Source organism: Myxocyprinus asiaticus, chromosome 33 (genome assembly GCF_019703515.2).
Source record: "Myxocyprinus asiaticus isolate MX2 ecotype Aquarium Trade chromosome 33, UBuf_Myxa_2, whole genome shotgun sequence".
Classification (NCBI taxonomy): Eukaryota; Metazoa; Chordata; class Actinopteri; order Cypriniformes; family Catostomidae; genus Myxocyprinus; species Myxocyprinus asiaticus.
The window spans coordinates 41,361,793-41,380,648 of NC_059376.1; the positions used below are offsets into that span (position 1 = coordinate 41,361,793).

At 37.5% G+C, this 18,856-nt stretch overlaps 1 protein-coding gene across 1 annotated transcript in view; it reads right to left on the reverse strand.

Moving 5' to 3' along the window:
• Window positions 1-18,856, reverse strand: part of LOC127423772 (citron Rho-interacting kinase-like) — a 93,270-nt gene that overhangs the window by 62,871 nt on the left and 11,543 nt on the right. Inside the window, exons 2-5 of the mRNA XM_051668329.1 lie at window positions 16,853-16,954; window positions 15,565-15,708; window positions 15,363-15,482; window positions 1-66 (exon numbers count right to left, since the gene is read on the reverse strand). The exon at window positions 1-66 is cut by the window's left edge and continues 105 nt beyond it. Of these exons, the coding sequence (XP_051524289.1) occupies window positions 1-66; window positions 15,363-15,482; window positions 15,565-15,708 (330 nt within the window). The 5' untranslated portion in view covers window positions 16,853-16,954. The remainder of the gene's footprint in view (window positions 67-15,362; window positions 15,483-15,564; window positions 15,709-16,852; window positions 16,955-18,856) is intronic.

Sequence of the window (18,856 nt, forward strand, 5' to 3'; positions counted from 1 at the left end):
GGCGGAGAGATTCTCCTCCAGTTGACGAATAGACACCCGCATTTCCTCCAGCTGAGCGTGGTACTCCTACAGAGAACAGAAAAGCATGATGACAGAGACTATCATAAAGTAATAACATGGTATGAGACATGTTCTCATGTTCTCTGTGTGTGTGTAAACTTAATGAATGTTTCATTTTTAAGCTTTAAAAGCCAGTCACTATCATCTGCAGATGAAAAAACAATTATCTGAGTATTCATTACATTTTGTTCTTTTGTGTTCCACACTTTTTTGGGTGAACTATCCCTTTTAGACTGATGCGACTCAAGAATATGTTATGACATTGTGAAAGCGTGTAGCAGATGATATGGAATCAGTCTGAGTAACCACGAGAACAAGAGAGCGGAGAAGTGGAGAAATAAGAGTGCTGAGTGGGTGAAAGGGCAGAGAGTGGGTGTATCGAGTGAGTGTGCCAATCAGAGGGCAAATCTGCCCCGGTCTGTTCATCAGACATTAGATACAGCTCACAAATCACATCCACTACATGTCCAATGAGGCCACGACTGCCTAACAAGTCGTCTAACAGCGTTTTATGATATTAAATGAAAGACGGATCAGGAAATTCAACGGGACAAGCATACAAGATCAATCAAAAACTGTCTCTGTTTATTCAGTCGTGTCGTACGGCATGTTGGACATGCTCCTTTGTAATTACACACAGATGAAATTAGATGATGTGGGATTGTTTCAGTTGCTATGAAAACTTTTCGTATGTTTCTAATGCTGCAATAGTGTTCCAGCCGCACTAAAATATATAATGCAATGCAATGCAATATAATATAATATACAGTATTCATATAAAATCATATATATTATATACAACTGCACAGCACCCATCGAGACCAACTATTAGCCTTAGTTTATATGTCAGTAACTAGAACCTCTAGTGCAGTGGTTCTCAACTGGTTTTGCCTCAGGACCCAGATTTTGAATTGGATATCAAGTGGCAACCAAACATAGTAAAAAACAAAAAACAAAACATTTAACCTGTATTTAATGTAGCTTTGGTCACATTTTCTTTTATCTTGCATTGTTTTGTGATTAATCGTGATTTAATTGTGGTATATGATACATTACAAAAAAAAGGTAAAATCATAAATGTATTTACTTTATACTTTGTCTTAAAGACCTTGCAAGAAATTGGTTGGTCATCATTTATTTTAATTATTTAAATATGCACATGTTAAAATGTTCAGGGTTTTTTTTATTTATTTTTTTATAGGTATAAATATTTACAGTATACAATGTACTGTACACAGATGCACAGGTAGATGTCTAAACCTGCTGGGCATTACTGCCTGCTGCACCTCCGCTAGTGCCTTCAGTTGTCCAGCTACGGGCTCATCAGCCGGGAGCCACCTATTGTGGATCTTTCACACCATTAATCCAAGAACATCTCCTGATGGTGGGGCATCGCTCAGGGACGTCTCCCTGCCACCCCCTGCAGCTGGACACTGGATCCTTCGATTGCCTTTCGTTCTAGCTTTCTCATCAAGACATTCCTGCATTCTCGTCAAGACAAACCATACAACCAGGGTTTAATACCAACCCCCCCCCACCCCCCCACCCCCATAAGCAGACCTAACCTACATCCAAGGTCTCTTCTCTGTTACAAAAAACACAAGCTATCAATCTCTTTTTACCACCTGTCCAGTGCCTATCCTTAAACCAATCCTCCAACAGATTAAGTAGGAGAGCGACGTGAGAGGCGTGCCGCGAGACTGCATCTGCCGCCCCTCCAATGCCTAGCTTGGCCTGGTTTTGCTCCCCCACTCAATCCCTCTCCAGAAACCCCCGGATATGGACCATGTGGGTCAGCGGAAATAATTCCTCCCCACCCCTTTCCTCTTCTACATGCTACCTCACCACATATCACAATTGTTCCCTATTCCTACTTTCTCGCTTCTGCACAACAACTATTCATCCTTCCTTCCAAACCATAGCCAGAACCTCCCTTTTTCTGCTTCTTCTACCATGTCCTTCAGAGACTTCTTCAACACTGAGCCAAAGATACCAATGTTTTTCAATAGGTGCTGCATTGATGTTCTAATAAACCCTCGATACATGACCTCCACAGGGTAAGTGGCAGCCCTCCATCTATTTTCCCTGCACTCGGCAGCCAGATCAGCATATTTTTTCTTCTTCCTCTCATAAGCTGCCTCCAGTCCCTCTTCCCATGGAACAGTAAGTTCAATCATTATGACTTTCCTAGCTGATGCCGACCTTTCAGTGTTTGGGGAAGGAATAGGACTCAATTGCAGACAAGAACAGGTCAAAATAAGGTTTATTACAAAAAAGAAAAGAAAAGTCCAAACAGGTTAATAATCAGAAAATATACAAATTCAAACCGAAATACTGGCCGCTGGAAATGTAGGCAGGGCAGGGAAAAATAAAAACAGGCAAAGGCAAGGGCAGGTACAAGAACAAACACAGACTGAAGGGATAATCCACAAACTCTAAAAACCAAAGGGAAAATCCACATGAGTAGTCACGAAAGGAACTGACAAACACAATAGGGAACAGAAAATGTATATAGGGAGGAAAATCAGAAGGGCAAACAAGGAGAACTGGTGAAACAGATTAATCAATAATGAGACAAACAAGGGGATGGGGTCCAGAAATGAGACAGGGCACATGGTGACAAGAAATGGATGAAGATCAAGACTGTTGGCCTTGGTGTCCATCATTGCCACTGCCCCTGCAGTGATCTCACACATCTTTACTGGCCACATCAGGCGATGATACAATGTAAGTTGGCAACAACAGACCTTGTATTTGCCTGGGAGATGACAATTGTCTATCTTATCCAAGCCCTCTTTCAGCTGCATCAGAACCAACCCTGTCATGTGTTTCTCTGACAGATCTGCTGTGTATTATCTCGCTAAACTTCGAATGGGCTGCTCTACCAGCATCGGGATTCTTTCACCATCCACCTCAAATGATATCTGTTCGCTTCTAATCCCCTTATGAATAGAGAGTTTATGAGACTTTGCTGGCTTGATCTTCTTCCTGGCCCGTGCCAAAAGTTCTTCCAGCCATTGTAAGAGTCTGTTTGTACATGCAGCAGTCTGGAGGATAATTGTGACATCATCCATAAAGATGCGAAGTGCTGGCAATCTCACCGAAGAACTGCCCCTCACTGGATGTTTTTTGTTTTTGGCACCATTCTGACTAAATTCTAGAGACTGTTTTGTGTGAAAATCCCAGGAGATCAGCAGTTACAGAAATACTCAAACCAGCCCATTTGGCATCAACAATCATGCCACGGTCCAAATCACTGAAATCACATTTTTTCCCTATTCTGATGGTTGATGTGAACATTAACTGAAGCTCCTGACCCATATCTGAATGATTTTATGCACTGCACTGCTGCCACATGTTTGGCTGATTAGATAATCACATGGATTGTTGGTGCTAGATGGGCTGGTTTGAGTATTTCTGTAACTGCTGATCTCCTGGAATTTTCACACACAACAGTCTCTAGAATTTACTCAGAATGGTGTCAAAAACAAAAAACATCCAGTGAGCGGCAGTTCTGTGGATGGAAATGTCTTGTTGTTGAGAGAGGTCAACAGAGAATGGCCAGACTGGTTCAAACTGATAAAGTTTATGGTGACTCAGATAACACCTCTGTACAATTGTGGTGAGAAGAATATCATCTCTGAATGCTATTCTGAGATGTGGGTTGGCGCTGTTTTGGTGGCACAAGGGGGACCTACACAATATTAGGCAGGTGGTTTTAATGTTGTGGCTGATCGTGTGTATGATACAATGTATTTGATACAATGTGTATATGCATACATGCCATAAATCAGAGGACATGCTGTAATTAAAAGTTGGGCAAAATTCTGGTGTTTTCCAGTGAAATAAAAATAAAAAATAAAAATAGGATCAAATGGGCAGATTTAATTAATATCAAAATTTATTGGCAAGAGAAACTTATTGTACATTGCCTATGCATTATTAGACACTTCACATACAGATATAAAACATTTTAAAATGCTGAAGTTAAATTTGCTGAAGCTTAAAACCATCAAAACTATTATTTTATCTGGCTGCCATTCGGTTTCTACAAGGATACCTGGCTGCAGCTTGCTGAATGGCCACGTCCTAATTTTAGTGTCTATCGTGCACACGCTGTGTCTCTCTTTCGCGGTTTCGCTTTAGACAGTCTTTCAGACCGCAGTAGTTGTGCATTTACAGGCAATGCAAAGAGATACAGCAGCTTGCCCATATATCTCGCACGGACCACTTGGTTCATGGCTTGCGGGCAAAGTCTCCATTCTCTGTACATTAAATCTGCTCCCGTGTTATTAAGCTTGGGATGTGCATCGCACATAACCCCGCCCCCGCCCCTGCCCAAATCCTATCTATATGGAGCCAATAAGACTGAGTGGCCAGCCAGGAACAACTCAAGTCACCTTGAAAAAAAAACAGATACTGCATTAATTGCATACAATTTTTAACACGTTAAACAAAAACTATTAATCGCAGAAATTAACACATTAAATTTCCCAGCCCCAGAAAAAAACTTTATTTTGCCGCATGTTTTTTTTTCTCCTCAGTGCTGTTTCTAATTCTGGAACTGTCTATTGTTTGAATGTTTGACTTCCTCCACAGCAGTTTAAACTTGAAGATTCTAACTAGAATTCAGGTCGCTTCTTTTTTGTGGTCTGTGCTGCAATATCGAGGGAAGTCCAGCTGACGTGCATCTGCTCCAGAGATACAGTAGATAAGAGCAGAGCAGATCAGAAGCATAAAAGCAACAAACACAAGATTATTGGAGGGAGAACCATGGCATTGTTCTTTTCCTGCTGTCTGGGTCCCTATCCGAACACACCTGCGACCAACCAGTTAAGAAACACTGTTTCAGTGGAAGAATACCACTTCATGAATTTTATAAAGAAATAACGTTTTAATGAAAATGTGTGTCCATAGTATTTTAATTGTAATGTAGTTTTGTTAGTTTGCTGGTAACAATGCCTTTTAGTGTGACAATATTCACAATAAAGCTCAGATTCTCATATTTGTGGCTTAACAAACTAATATCATCTCTCTCACTCACATAAAACAGACACAAGTTTCAAACAGAATGTTTTTGTTTTTTAATTTTACATTACTGTAATTAAAACTATAATTACATTCAACATAAATGACAGAGAAGAGGTGCTCGACATTTCGTGAAATTACCTCCCAAAGTGACAGCAATGTGAAAAAATCAGCCCATAGTGAATCAACACATTGTTTGTGTCTCAGTCCTCTCAACTAATGTGACTGTTTAATTATCAATTGCGAGCTAATTGCTCTCCTGCACAAATAACGTCAATCATGTAAATGACGTTACAGCAGCAGGAAAAGTGGGATGGGATTTTAAAACATCTGCTGTTATCAACATGAAGGTTCACCCGCTGGAAAGAGAAATCACAAAAGAGATCTTTTCAAACTCTCTAATGTTTCTCATAGACAGCAGTGAGATTAAATAGGCTAAAGAGAAAATACAAAGTTTTTAAATTTCTTTTCTGTTGAGAAAAAACCTCAGAAATCTCCCATGTGTCTCCTCCAGAGCTTCATAAGAGATCTCAACAACATGTATGTCTCAAACTGAGCTCAGATTTGTCAAGATGCTGATGAAACATCAGAGATCTCAATATGTACTCAAACGTTTCTCATCAATTTCTTCCATATGATCAGGCTATGCTAATATCCACATTCACTTTACAGTATAGTTCTTTGTATGTCAACAATGGGCTTGTGTCTATTTTAATTTCTCCTATTAGGAATTTTAGGAGAAACATCTCAGACAAAGTTGATACTTTGAAGACATAACTAAGACGTTCATGAAGTCTCCTGAGCTATGAAAGAGCACCTTCTGGGCAATAAATTTTTCCTCTGGGCAGCAACAATTAAATAACACAAATCTATAGACAATGTAGCTTAAATTGGACTAAAACTACAGCTAGTTCAACTGAAAACTCACCATAGCTCATGACTCTTTAAAAAAGCTAAACTAAACTTTAACACAGCAAATTACTTCAACATCCACTAAAACCACTTAAATAGAAAATCCCCATCTAAATGCAAGATAACAGGCTTTAAAATGACAACTTAATAGACCAGTTTTTGTCGAGGTGCAATAAGGAGCAACTAAAAAGAAAATGTTGTCAATAAATGTCATATCTTTAAAATCAACATGAAATAAAAATGATCTGTATTTACTTTCTTAAAGGAATATTCCAGGTTCAATGCAATTTAAGCTAAATTGACAGCATTTGTGGCATAATATTGTTTACCAAAAAATGTATTTCGACTCGTCCCTCCTTTTCTTTAAAAAAGAAAAAATCTGGGTTACAGTGAGACACTTACAATAGAAGTGAATGGGGCCAATTTTTGAACATCAAAATACTCACTGTCTCAGAAGTATAGCCACAAAACATAAACAATATGCATGTAAACATGATTTTAGTGTGAAATGTAATATGTAATATGTAATATGATTTGAGAATCCAGTTTTATGTTACTGGAATGTACAGCAATACCAAGACTCTGAATGCATCATTGGTGAACTTTATCAGTGCTTTGTTCCTTTCACAATTTTTCCAAATATTTTACTAAATATATCTGAAATGCATGAGCACAAGTAAAACATCTGTTGCTGCGGATGTTTGTGCAGTCTAGTGCCGCTTAAATAAATGCTTTGATATTTGGAAGATAAACCGAAATGTAAACGCTTCATTTAAAGTCTGATTGCTGCTAATTCGAGACCTTTGCTGGTTTGTCACGACAGCGCTTGCTCTGCATCTGCAACATCCTTCACTCCGAGGTACCATTTTTGTCTCCATGGCAACCACAGTGCGATGGAGTCTGGCTCTGTGGGAGATGCACAAGAAAACGCCAGAGAGCAGGCTGTTTTACTAGTATGTTCTTTCCTTCACATTACATGCTTCGGTCTTACATTCTCTACCCCTTTACAGCTGTAAGTGGCAAATGCTATTTCAGCGGTTTCAGAAGCTGAAATGGGCTTCAGTGGTGGAAAATGAGTTCATTTATTTTGTGCTCATACTGTGGACTCTATCAGCAGGGCTCTTATAGTCTGTGTCTAGCTGGTGGATGCTGAAATTAAAGGGACAGTTCAGCCAAAAAAATTAACATTATGTTATCATTTACTCACCCTGATGTTGTTCCAAACCTGTATGACTTTCTTTCTTCTGTGGAACACAAATGAAAAGTTAGCCAGAGTTTTAGGAACTGATAGCCTCAGTCACCATTACATTTTTTTTTTTTGCAACGTTTTTCCACACAATGAAAGTGAATGGTGACTGGTGCTAACATCCTGTCTTTTGTGTTCCATGGAAGATAGAATGTCATACAGGCTTGGAACGACATGATGACAGAATTTAAATTTTTTGGCTGAACTATCCCTTTAAGTAAAGCTCTATTTGGAAACGTTTTTCAGGTACCTTACAAATGCTCACACGCAAACCGAAGTGTTAAATAAAGGCGTAAGTCACATGATTCTTCATGGATCTAATATATTATATACATATTTTTAAGAACTCCCATGAATATTCCTGTATGTTATTAACATGTTTATGACAGCCAGAAGTACAACCCCAATTCCGAAAAAGTTGGGACAGAATGGAAAATGCTAATAAAAACAAAAAGGATTGATTTGCAAACTCTATTCACCCTGTGGAATTCAGGAGAAATAGTCCAAGGCACTTCTTCTGGTAGAAAATGTAAAAAGCCTTTATTACCAATTGGCTAGTCATATCAGGACATTAAAAATTGTAAAAAACAAAACACTGCACACTGATGCATTTCGGCAAACAGACTTCCTCAGAGTGTGTCAGGCACAAATTGGTCACAGGTGTAAATATAATCAACCAATAACACCTCATTAAATACCACAGCCTTATCAATAAAATACTGAATATATAAGACAATGGATTACATGTGTATACTGTTGCATGCACATTTATATATACAAAAAACAACACCTATCAACAACTGTATTCATGTGTAAAACCCCACATTCATGCAGGCCAGCACATACAAACTGTGTATAGAGGACCATCAATATATCATAAACCTAATACATCACTATACCACACTCAAAACGCTCTGGAGTCAAATCTAGTTCTTCATTCAAACCCGGGAAAGTAGTGGCTTTTAAATGAAAAATCCAAAAGGCCTCTCTTTGTAAAAGGCTCTCCCTTACTGATAGTTTCCCTTACTGTTTCCAAACCACTAATTTTTAATGTGGAGGGGTTAGAGATGTGTACAGATGCATAATGCACTGCCATAGGGTAATCTTTGTTTCCTATACGAATTGCATTTTTATGATCCCACAGTCTATCTTGCAATCTACGCTTAGTTCGGCCCACATAAAAACAATGACAGGGGCATTCAAGCCTGTAGACAACATATGTACTCTACAATTGATGAAGGATCTAATGGAAAAAGATTTGTTAGTAAAGACATCCACAAAAGACTTTGTCTTAGTAACATTCTCACAATGCTTACAATATTCCATGTATTTATCTGTCCAACCATGTAGTTTTTTTATTTGTGGGTAAATAGCTTCTCACAAGTCTGTCTTTATTAGTTGGAGCTTTTTTATAGCTCACAATTGGAAGCTCCTGGAACAAATCCCCCAGTTCTTGTTGATTATCCGTTTAATATGTTGTGAGGCAGTGCTATATTCAGTAACAAAATACGGGCGAGTAGAGGTTTTTCTCCTGGGTTTCTTTTTAAGTAGATCATCTTATGATAGGTACGCCATTTTATTTAAAGCCAAATCCACCACTTTGTTTCTGGTTTCTAAAGCGATCTGTCATGTCTATGGCAAGATGTTCGAAGACCTGATCTTGATCACATATGCGTCTTAGTCTTTGAAATTGTCCTAGAGGTATATTGCCCTTAAGATGTTTAGGGTGAAAACTCTTTGCATGCAAAATGGTATTACGATCTGTGCTTTTTCTAAAGAGTGAGGTATGAAGGCATCCATCTTGGTCCTTATGAATGGTTCAATCTAAAAAGTAGATTTTTTCTGAGCTATATACCAGGCTCAATTTGATATTGCTGTTCGTATTCAAAAAAGCGTGAAATTGTTGTGATTCGGTTTCACTTCCTTCAGAAATCATGCAAATGTCATCAATATGTCTGGTCCACCACTTTATGTTATTATGGAAAGGATTTGCAACAGCATTGAAGACAAACCCCTCTTCCCAAAGGCCCAAAAAAACAGATTGGCGTAATTAGGGGCAAAGCAAGCTCCCGTAGCATTGCCCCTGATCTGCTGAAAGAAGCTATCTTCCATATTCCATAAGTGTTAGAATGAAGTCTGTGGGAGGACTCTCTTCTATTGGCATTGATCTTACATAGTGTCTCAATGCTCTAAGACCTTCATCATGGTTAATATTGGTATACAATGCCTTGAAATCCATAACTACCATGTAAGATGCAGAATCAACAGTTCCTAATTGTTTTATTTTTTTTTAATCACATCCGTCGTGTCTTGAATAAATGCCGGAAGAGTAGGTACCAAAGGTTTAATGAAAAACTCAATGTATTGTGTAAATGATTCCAAAAGACTGCCATTATTGTTGATAATAGGATGTCCAGGAGGCTTGTTCAAGTTTTTATGTATTTTAGGAAGCATATAGAAATAGGCAATACGTGGATTTTTTACATACAAGAATTTTAATTAAATGTCCGTAATCCACATTTGTTTCTCTTGCATCTGTAAGTAAAGACAACAATTCCTTTCTCATCATTTCAGATTGATCACACCGTAAATGTTGATAGGAGGTCTTATCTTTAAGTTGTCTGTTAGCCTCTTATGTACACATATCTCTACTCCATATTACTACAGCTCCACCCTTGTCTGCTGGCTTGTTCAAAAGATCTTTATTGTTTGCAAGAGAATTCAACGCACCTTGCTCTTTTTTCGTTAGATTGTTCATTACTGGTGTGAAACCCTTTTTAAACAGCAGATCAACATTATAATTAACCTTTTGGCAAACGTGTTTATTGAAGAATTCTGTGTGGGTGGCATAAATGATGATTTTGATTTGAACACAGGGCAAGTAATTGGAGAGTCCCTATTATCTCCTGTAGGAGTATCACTTAAGTTTGTTGCTCGTTTATATACCTTGCCTGCAACTGCAGATTCCGATAGAATCAAAATAAGTCTGTCTTAGTTTTAAACTCTGTTGTTTCACTTGTAGGGGCAAATGAGAGACCTTTTGACAAAACCTGTACCGCATCATCCGTTAATGGAACTCCTGATATATTTACTACAGTGTCCGTTTAGTAAAGCCATGTGTGGTTGGATGTCGCTGGTGGTTTTGCTGCCTTTTTTCTCCCCCTCCTTATCTTTCTCTTTGTATTGAATCCATGAGCTGTTTTGGCTGTGGATGTAAAAAAACACTACTTGAATCCACTCTACTATCAGAAAGGTAATCATCATCACTACTGGTCAGAATTTTTTTTGGGGGGGGGGATTTTTCCTCCTTTTCTCCCAATTTGGAATGCCCAATTCCCAATGCGCTCTAAGTCCTCATGGTCACATAGTGATTCGCCTCAGTCCGGGTGGTGGAGGACGAATCCCAGTTGCCTCCGCGTCTGAGATAGTCAACCCGCACATCTTATCACATGGCTTGTTGAGCGTGTTGCCACGGAGACATAGCACGTGTGGAGGCTTCACGCCATCCACCGCGGCAACCACGCTCAATTCACCATGCGCCCCACCGAGAACAAACCACATTATAGCGACCACGAGGAGGTTACCCCATGTGACTCTACCCTCCCTAGCAACCGGGCCAATTTGGTTGCTTAGGAGACCTGGCTGGAGTCACTCAGCATGCCCTGGGATTCAAACTAGCGAACTCCAGGGGTGGTAGCCAGCGTATTTTACCACTGAGCTACCCAGGCCCCACTACTGGTCAGATTAAAGGAGACTGAGCGTTCAGTGCGTTGTGACCTACTTGCCGGATGCCATTTCTGTTTACTGCGTTCAGATGTTTTCCTGGTATACACCTTTCCATCCTTATAATCCTTCTCATCTCTCCTGAATTTATCCACTTTCTGTTTTTTTAGGTTTTCTGTCAATTTAGTCAAATCATTATGAGTTTCCAAAAGTTCCTTTTCCTCTGCTGCACCAGTGATAGCAATTCTGTTCTTCACTTCAATGATTTATTGTTGAACTTTCTCTCAGTCTTTTTTAGATTCTTCAATCAACAAACAGCATCAAATCTAATGAACAGTTATTGAGAATGGCTTCCCATATCTCTGTGAATTCCTTGTTGTCTTTACCATAGATGGGAAATTTACTGATGCGCAATCCCCGTGGAATGAGGTCATGTCTCCAATAGTCCGATAGAGTGATCACATTCAGTTCAAGCTTAACATCTTTTTTAATTCTTTTTTTCAATTCCATAAAGGCGCAATTTTGGTCCTCATTACTGTTGTCAGGTGTAAGTCCACTCATCAAGGACCCTGCCACAATAATATTTTGGCCTTCCTCATGAGGAAAAGATAAGATTGTGTTACGAGCTTAAGGGCAATATACCTCTTGGACAATTTCAAAGACTAAGATGCATATGTGATCAAGATCAAGTCTTCGAACATCTTGCCATAGACATGACAGATCGCTTTAGAAACAGAAGATACCAGAAACAAAGTGGTGGATTTGGCTTTAAATAAAATGGCGTACCTATCACAAGATGATCTACTTAAAAAGAAACCCAGGAGAAAAACCTCTACTCGCCCGTATTTTGTTACTGAATATAGCACTTCCTCACAACATATTAAACGGATAATTAACAAGAACTGGGGGATTTGTTCCAGGAGCTTCCAATTGTGAGCTATAAAAAAGCTCCAACTAATAAAGACAGACTTGTGAGAAGCTATTTACCCACAAATAAAAAAACTACATGGTTGGACAGACAAATACATGGAATATTGTAAGCATTGTGAGAATGTTACTAAGACAAAGTCTTTTGTGGATGTCTTTACTAACAAATCTTTTTCCATTAGATCCTTCATCAATTGTAGAGTACATATGTTGTCTACAGGCTTGAATGCCCCTGTCATTGTTTTTATGTGGGCCGAACTAAGCGTAGATTGCAAGATAGACTGCGGGATCATAAAAATGCAATTCGTATAGGAAACAAAGATTACCCTATGGCAGTGCATTATGCATCTGTACACATCTCTAACCCCTCCACATTAAAAATTAGTGGTTTGGAAACAGTAAGGGAAACTATCAGTAAGGGAGAGACTTTTACAAAGAGAGGCCTTTTGGATTTTTCATTTAAAAGCCACTACTTTCCCGGGTTTGAATGAAGAACTAGATTTGACTCCAGAGCGTTTTGAGTGTGGTATAGTGATGTATTAGGTTTATGATATATTGATGGTCCTCTATACACAGTTTGTATGTGCTGGCCTGCATGAATGTGGGGTTTTACACATGAATACAGTTGTTGATAGGTGTTGTTTTTTGTATATATAAACGTGCATGTAACAGTATACAAATGTAATCCATTGTCTTACATATTCAGTATTTTATTGATAAGGCTGTGGTATTTAATGAGGTGTTATTGGTTGATTATATTTACACCTGTGACCCATTTGTGCCTGACACACTCTGAGGAAGTCTGTTTGCCGAAATGCATCAGTGTGCAGTCACTGTTTTTTTTTGTTTTTTTACCATTTTTATTGTCCTGATATGACTAGCCAATTGACAATAAAGGCTTTTTACATTTTCTACCAGAAGAAGTGCCTTGGACTATTTCCCCTGAATTCCTATGACTGAAACCCAACCAAAGAGCACCACCTGGGATCCTACCCAACGAGGTCCTTGCAGCAAGCAGCACTCCAAAATATATTTCTTCTATTCACCCTGTGTTATATTGAAAGCACCATCACAACACATTATTTGATGTTTTCCATTGTGAATTTAACCCTCCTATTGCGTTCGGTTCATTTTTGACCCAGGAGAGGTAGATAATAATTTTTAAATACCACATAGTTGTTACTATGGAAACCAAACTTTGTGACTGTCAAGACTATCAAAATACACTTAAAGGGATAGTTCACCCAAAAATTTTAATTCTCACATCATTTACTCAACCTCATGACATCCCAGATGTGTATGACTTTCTTTCTTCTGCTGAAAACAAATTCATATTTTTAGAAAAATAACTCAGCTCTGTTGGTCCATACAATGCAAGTGAATGGTGATCAGACCTTTGTAGCTCCAAAAATCACGTAAATGGGAACATAAAAGTAATCCATATGACTCCAGTGCTTAAATCCATATATTCAGAAGTGATATAATAGGTGTGGGTGAGAATACAGATATTTATGTCATTTTTTTACTCCACCTTTGAACAGCCCCCACCAGTAGGTGGCTGAATGTGAAAGTGAAAATGTAGATATACAGTCAAAAAAAGAATTAAATATTGATCTGTTTCTCACCCACACCTATCATAATGCTTCAGAAGACATGGATTTAACCACTGGAGTCTTACGGATTACTTTTCTATTGCCTTTTGGACTTTCAAAGTTCTGGTCACCATTCACTTGCATTGTATGGACCTACAGAGCTGAGATATTCTTCTAAAAATCTTAATTTGTGTTCTGCTGAAGAAAGAAAGTAATTCACATCTGGGATGGTATGAGAGTGAGTAAATGATAAGAGAATATTCATTTTTGGGTGAACTAACCCAAATACATACAATACATACAATATTTTAATACATATTTTTCAAATTTTTTAATAAACATGTTTGTTGATATATTACGCATTTGCGGGCCAAAGTTGACCAAAGCATCAACTGTGGCTTTACACATAAAATAATGTAGATTTTTTTGTACATAGATGAATTTGATTCGTTCTTATAAATACTTTACTAACATTTAGCATCTTTCCCATACTCTCACACACACTTTTTTGTCTCCCACTGGGACTGCTTCTTGTTTACAAACATACACACACACACACACACACACACACACACACACACACACACACACACATAAACACACTGATTTCCATGTTTTATGGGGACTTTACATAGATGTAATGATTTTTATACTGTACAAACTATAGATTCTATCCCCTAATCCTAACCCTACCTCTAAACCTAACCCTCACAAAAAACTTTCTGCATTTTTACATTTTCAAAAAAACATAGTTTAGTGTGATTTATAAGCTGTTTTTCTCATGAGGACCAACAAAATGTCGGGTTTTACTATCCTTATGGGGACATTTGGTCCCCACAAAGTGATAAATACCCGCATACACATACAGTAACACACAAACACACACATTCCTGTACAAAACAGACATGTCAGGTGTAACAAACATAATAAATAAACTAAATCAAAGGTTCATGCACACATTAGTCTAAATACAGCTCGAAAGAGGAAATTGTCCACATTTTACTCTTCTGCCATCTGATAATGAACCAGCGTACAGCAAACTCATACAATAACATTTGGCCATTCATGAGAGAATATAGAATAGATTTTGCTTAAAAACAAAGTAATAAATTATTAATGTTGTATAACTGAGTTGTAAAGTTGTTATAATGATGTTTAGTTGAGAAAGAATATGTTGGTTTCATAAATACTAGTAAATTAATAAATTACTAGTAATTCTCATATTAGATGTTAATATATATTTTATATTATGTTATATTTAAACAAAATTTCACAGAAATGTTGATAAAAAGTATGTCTTCACATGTATCACACTGGTTTTGATGAAGTACATGTATATTTTGAAATGTCAAAGACTTTCTAAATTTTTGTATTTCTAAAAAAAAAAGGCATAATAAATAATAATAACTTTTATATTTGTCAGTTAACATGCCAAAAATATCATCTTTTTACATGTATGAACAGTTAAGGAGTTATTAATGACTTGAAATATACATGTAGCTTCAGAATGATTTATAATCTTAAATTCCACCGGGTCAAAATTGGCCCGTAAATGCAAAAGGTGTATGCAGATTCATCAGGGTTAATTGTTTTTTTGAAAATATGCTCAATATACTCATTTCAAATCACACGATAGCAACACACTCCAAAAAAATTAGACAGCCGAGTGTTTACCACTCTGTAAAATCACCATTTCTTCTAACAACACTTATTAAGCATTTGGGGAGTAGAACAGTAGGCTGTTCTTGGCTAAAATAAGCTTAAATATGGATCGGACCTTCTTGTCTTTCAGTCAAAAGTCTGGCTACAAAAGACTAAAGGTAAAGGGAAAAGATCTCAGAGGTCACAGTATTCAGAACATAATCGATCTGTACCTGTTCCTTGATTTCCTGCAGCTTGTTGCTCTGTTCACGTATGTCATGCAGGAGCTGAAGAGCTTTATCATCTTCCTGCGACACCTCCATACGGGCCTGTTCTAAACTGCGCTTCAAACTCTAAAACACACAACACAAAGAGTTTGAACAGCAGTTCAGATCGTGTGATATACACACATCCAAACACATGTAGTATACCCACGCTGCACTCTGTGATGTAGGTGGCCAGGTCTTGTTCTAAGATGGTCCTCTGGGTTTCTGACGCTTTGAGTTCCACGTCCTTCTGCTGGAGAACTGACTCCAAGTCAGACATCTTACGCTGCACTTTCGATATCTCTTGCTCCATCTTTCAAAGCAACACAGAGGAAAAAGAGATTTGTGAGTATACACTTGACATCCACACTTTTAAAGACCCCATGAAATCAGAACTGTAGTTGTGTGGCTTTCGTCTACTAGCGTTGAAGCGCTAGTGCTAATGTACTCTTAAAAGTTGATAAAAATGCATCTTTATCAGATATCCACATTTAAAATGCACATTCTATATGTGGCTTTTATCTGTTAGCATTGAAGCCATTTATATTCAAGTATACTCTTAAAAGTTGATCAAACTGAACCTAGCAAATATACACATTCAAAATGTCTCTTCAAGGTACTGAAAAATATTGATGACTCATCTTGCACTACACAGATTTTTGTCCAATCAAAAGCTCTCTAGAATGAAAATGTCCCTCCTCCTAATACCAACTGCATTTGATTAGCAAGTAACACATCCAACCCGATTTCATGAAAATTTGTACATAATTTACTTGTTAGCTATTTCGTATGGTCTCGCAAGATGTTGTTCGCGTAAACTCATACGACTTCATCACGTGCAAATTCCCAGATGTCTAATGAGGAAGTAAGCGCAAGTTCCACACACGAAGCATTAAGAACATGCTTATTAATATTATGCCCTTTCCCAAACCCTTATCGAAACTTAACCGATCAGTAGAGTGTGTAAACATGATAGGAAGCTGTTGTGTGTGACAGAAGCAAGTAATTGTCGCATATTAGTTGGAAACAATGTCCAGCGATGTCATTGGCTGTAGTGAAATTCAAACGAGTGCAGTTGCACAATATCACACGAATTAGCCAAATTTAGAAAAGTAGTACGGATCCTGATGATTTCGCCTTGAGAGTGTGTTGAACACATCATGGTCAAGGCTATGATGAAACTAGTCTGTTGGCAACCATAAAAAAATGGGGATGAGTGCTTCGCAATGTACCGCCTAAACTTCCTGTTTCAATAGGGATTATGTCTCTATGTAAAATGCATTTTATTTTATTGGCCTTTCAACTAAGATTATGTTTTTGTAATGTCCCTATAAAAAGAACTCTAATAACTCATAAATAAAATAAATAAATTGCATGGGGTCATTAAGGAACTGAATGCTTTATACAAAATAATCTAAGACACTTTGTTGACTTGCTGCATACAGCTGTAGGCTTACCTTAATATATGTGTCTTTGCGTCCTCTGGAAGCCTCAGTTTTGAAGGTCTTGTTCTTGTTTTGTGCTTGTAGACTTAAAGACAAGGTCTGAATGGACTTGCCCTTTAAAGAAAGAATAAAAAGGGAAAGTAAACAATAAGAAACTTTAAAGGGTTAGTTCACCCAAAAATTAAAATTCTCTCATTATTTACTCGCCCTCATGCCATCCCAGATGTGTATCACTTTCATTTGTCTGCTGAACACAAAGATTTTTAGAAAAACATTTCAGCTCTGTAGGTTCTCACAATGCAAGTGAATGGTGACCAGAACTTTTAATCACCAAAAAGCACATAAAGGGAGCATAAAAGTAACCCATACGACTCCAGTGGTTAAATCCATATCTTCTGAAAGGATATGATAGGTGTTGGTGAGAAACAGATCATTATTTCAGTCCTTTTTTTACTGTAAATCTCCACTTTCACTTTCACATTCTGAAAGTGAAAGTGGAGGTTTATAATAAAAAAGGATTTAAATTTTGATCTGTTTCTCACCCACACCTGCTATATCGCTTCCACTGGAGTCTAATGGATAACTTTTATGCTGCCTTTATGTGATTTTTTGAGCTTAAAATTTCTGATCACCATTCACTTGCATTGTGAGAACCTACAGAGCTGAAATATCCTTCTAAAGACCTTCATTTGTGTTCAGCAGAAGAAAGAAAGTCATACACATCTGGGATGGCATGAGGGTGAGTAAATGATGAGAGAATTTTCATTTTTAGGTGAACTATCCCTTTAATTACATAATGTACTATGTACATTGTTTTGTTTTGTTTGTTTGTTTTGTTTTTGTTTTTGTTTTTTTTTTTTTTTGCACAAACTCAGAAAACAAAGGAGCTCCAACAATAAGAGTAAAAACAACAAAAAAGTGAAACACTACAATTATAAAACTGCACATGAATTGGTTCCAAAACAGAGAGACCTAAAAAAAACCATGAGAATACAGATCTGGTTATAAAAACATCCAGCCAGATGCACAGTAGATTTTATATGGATTATTTCATTGTCAATCTAGATTAGTATCTTTCTGAAGCAAATGTGAGTGGTATTTGCCCATGCACAACACGGTTGCTAAGGTGTTTTGTGCACACTAGAGCATTCTGGGTGGTTTCTTTTTCAAAGTAAGCAATATTTTCATCTTGTTTTCCATAAAAATATCTAAACATCCTTAAAAATGTTAATCTACCTGATAAGCAAAACTGCATCTGATAGTATGGCTTGTTTAAAAGATATCTTGAATTAAGTTTATTTTTCCTGCCCCATTAGCAAATTGTTGTTTCTTCTTTTATGCACAAATCTAACTGAGCTTTATGCCTAAAATAAAAAGAAGAAATAAAACAAGTCTCATGACAACTAATAATCAATTGGAAAAGATGGCGAAATCATGAGATATCTTACGACTTTTATTCACACAGAGACAAACCAATCAACAAACAGATATTCAAATCATTACAATACAGGCATCAAATTTTAGCTAGCCTCCAATTTAACACTTATTTTAAGAAAGGAAACGTCTGTGAACAAATTTGGTTACTCATTCCATATTTATTTATGCAACACAAATATTTAACAACATTTGATACTTTTACTTGAAAACAAGACAAAAATTTTGTTTACAAATCTTTTTCTTTTTTTTGCAGTAATCCACTAATAAATATGGAATATAAAATGTACCTCAAAGAAAAGTTCTGTATTATCCCACTAGAATTATTACTTGCATTTTGTTTTTCGAGTCCCTCTGTCACGGTCCTGTCACTCTGTCAGTCTGGGTTTTTGTCTGACAGGACGTGGCATCATCGTCCCATTTCTGTCTTGTGTTTCGTTGTCTGTCTTTGTGTGAGAGCACGGTTTCGGTTGTATTCCCTGCCGTGCGCTCTTCGGTCTGTCTTGTTTCATATCTGGGGTATAGTGTTTGGGTCCTGACTTCCTGTCTGGTTCGGGTTCAGTCTGTGTCGGGATCCGGACA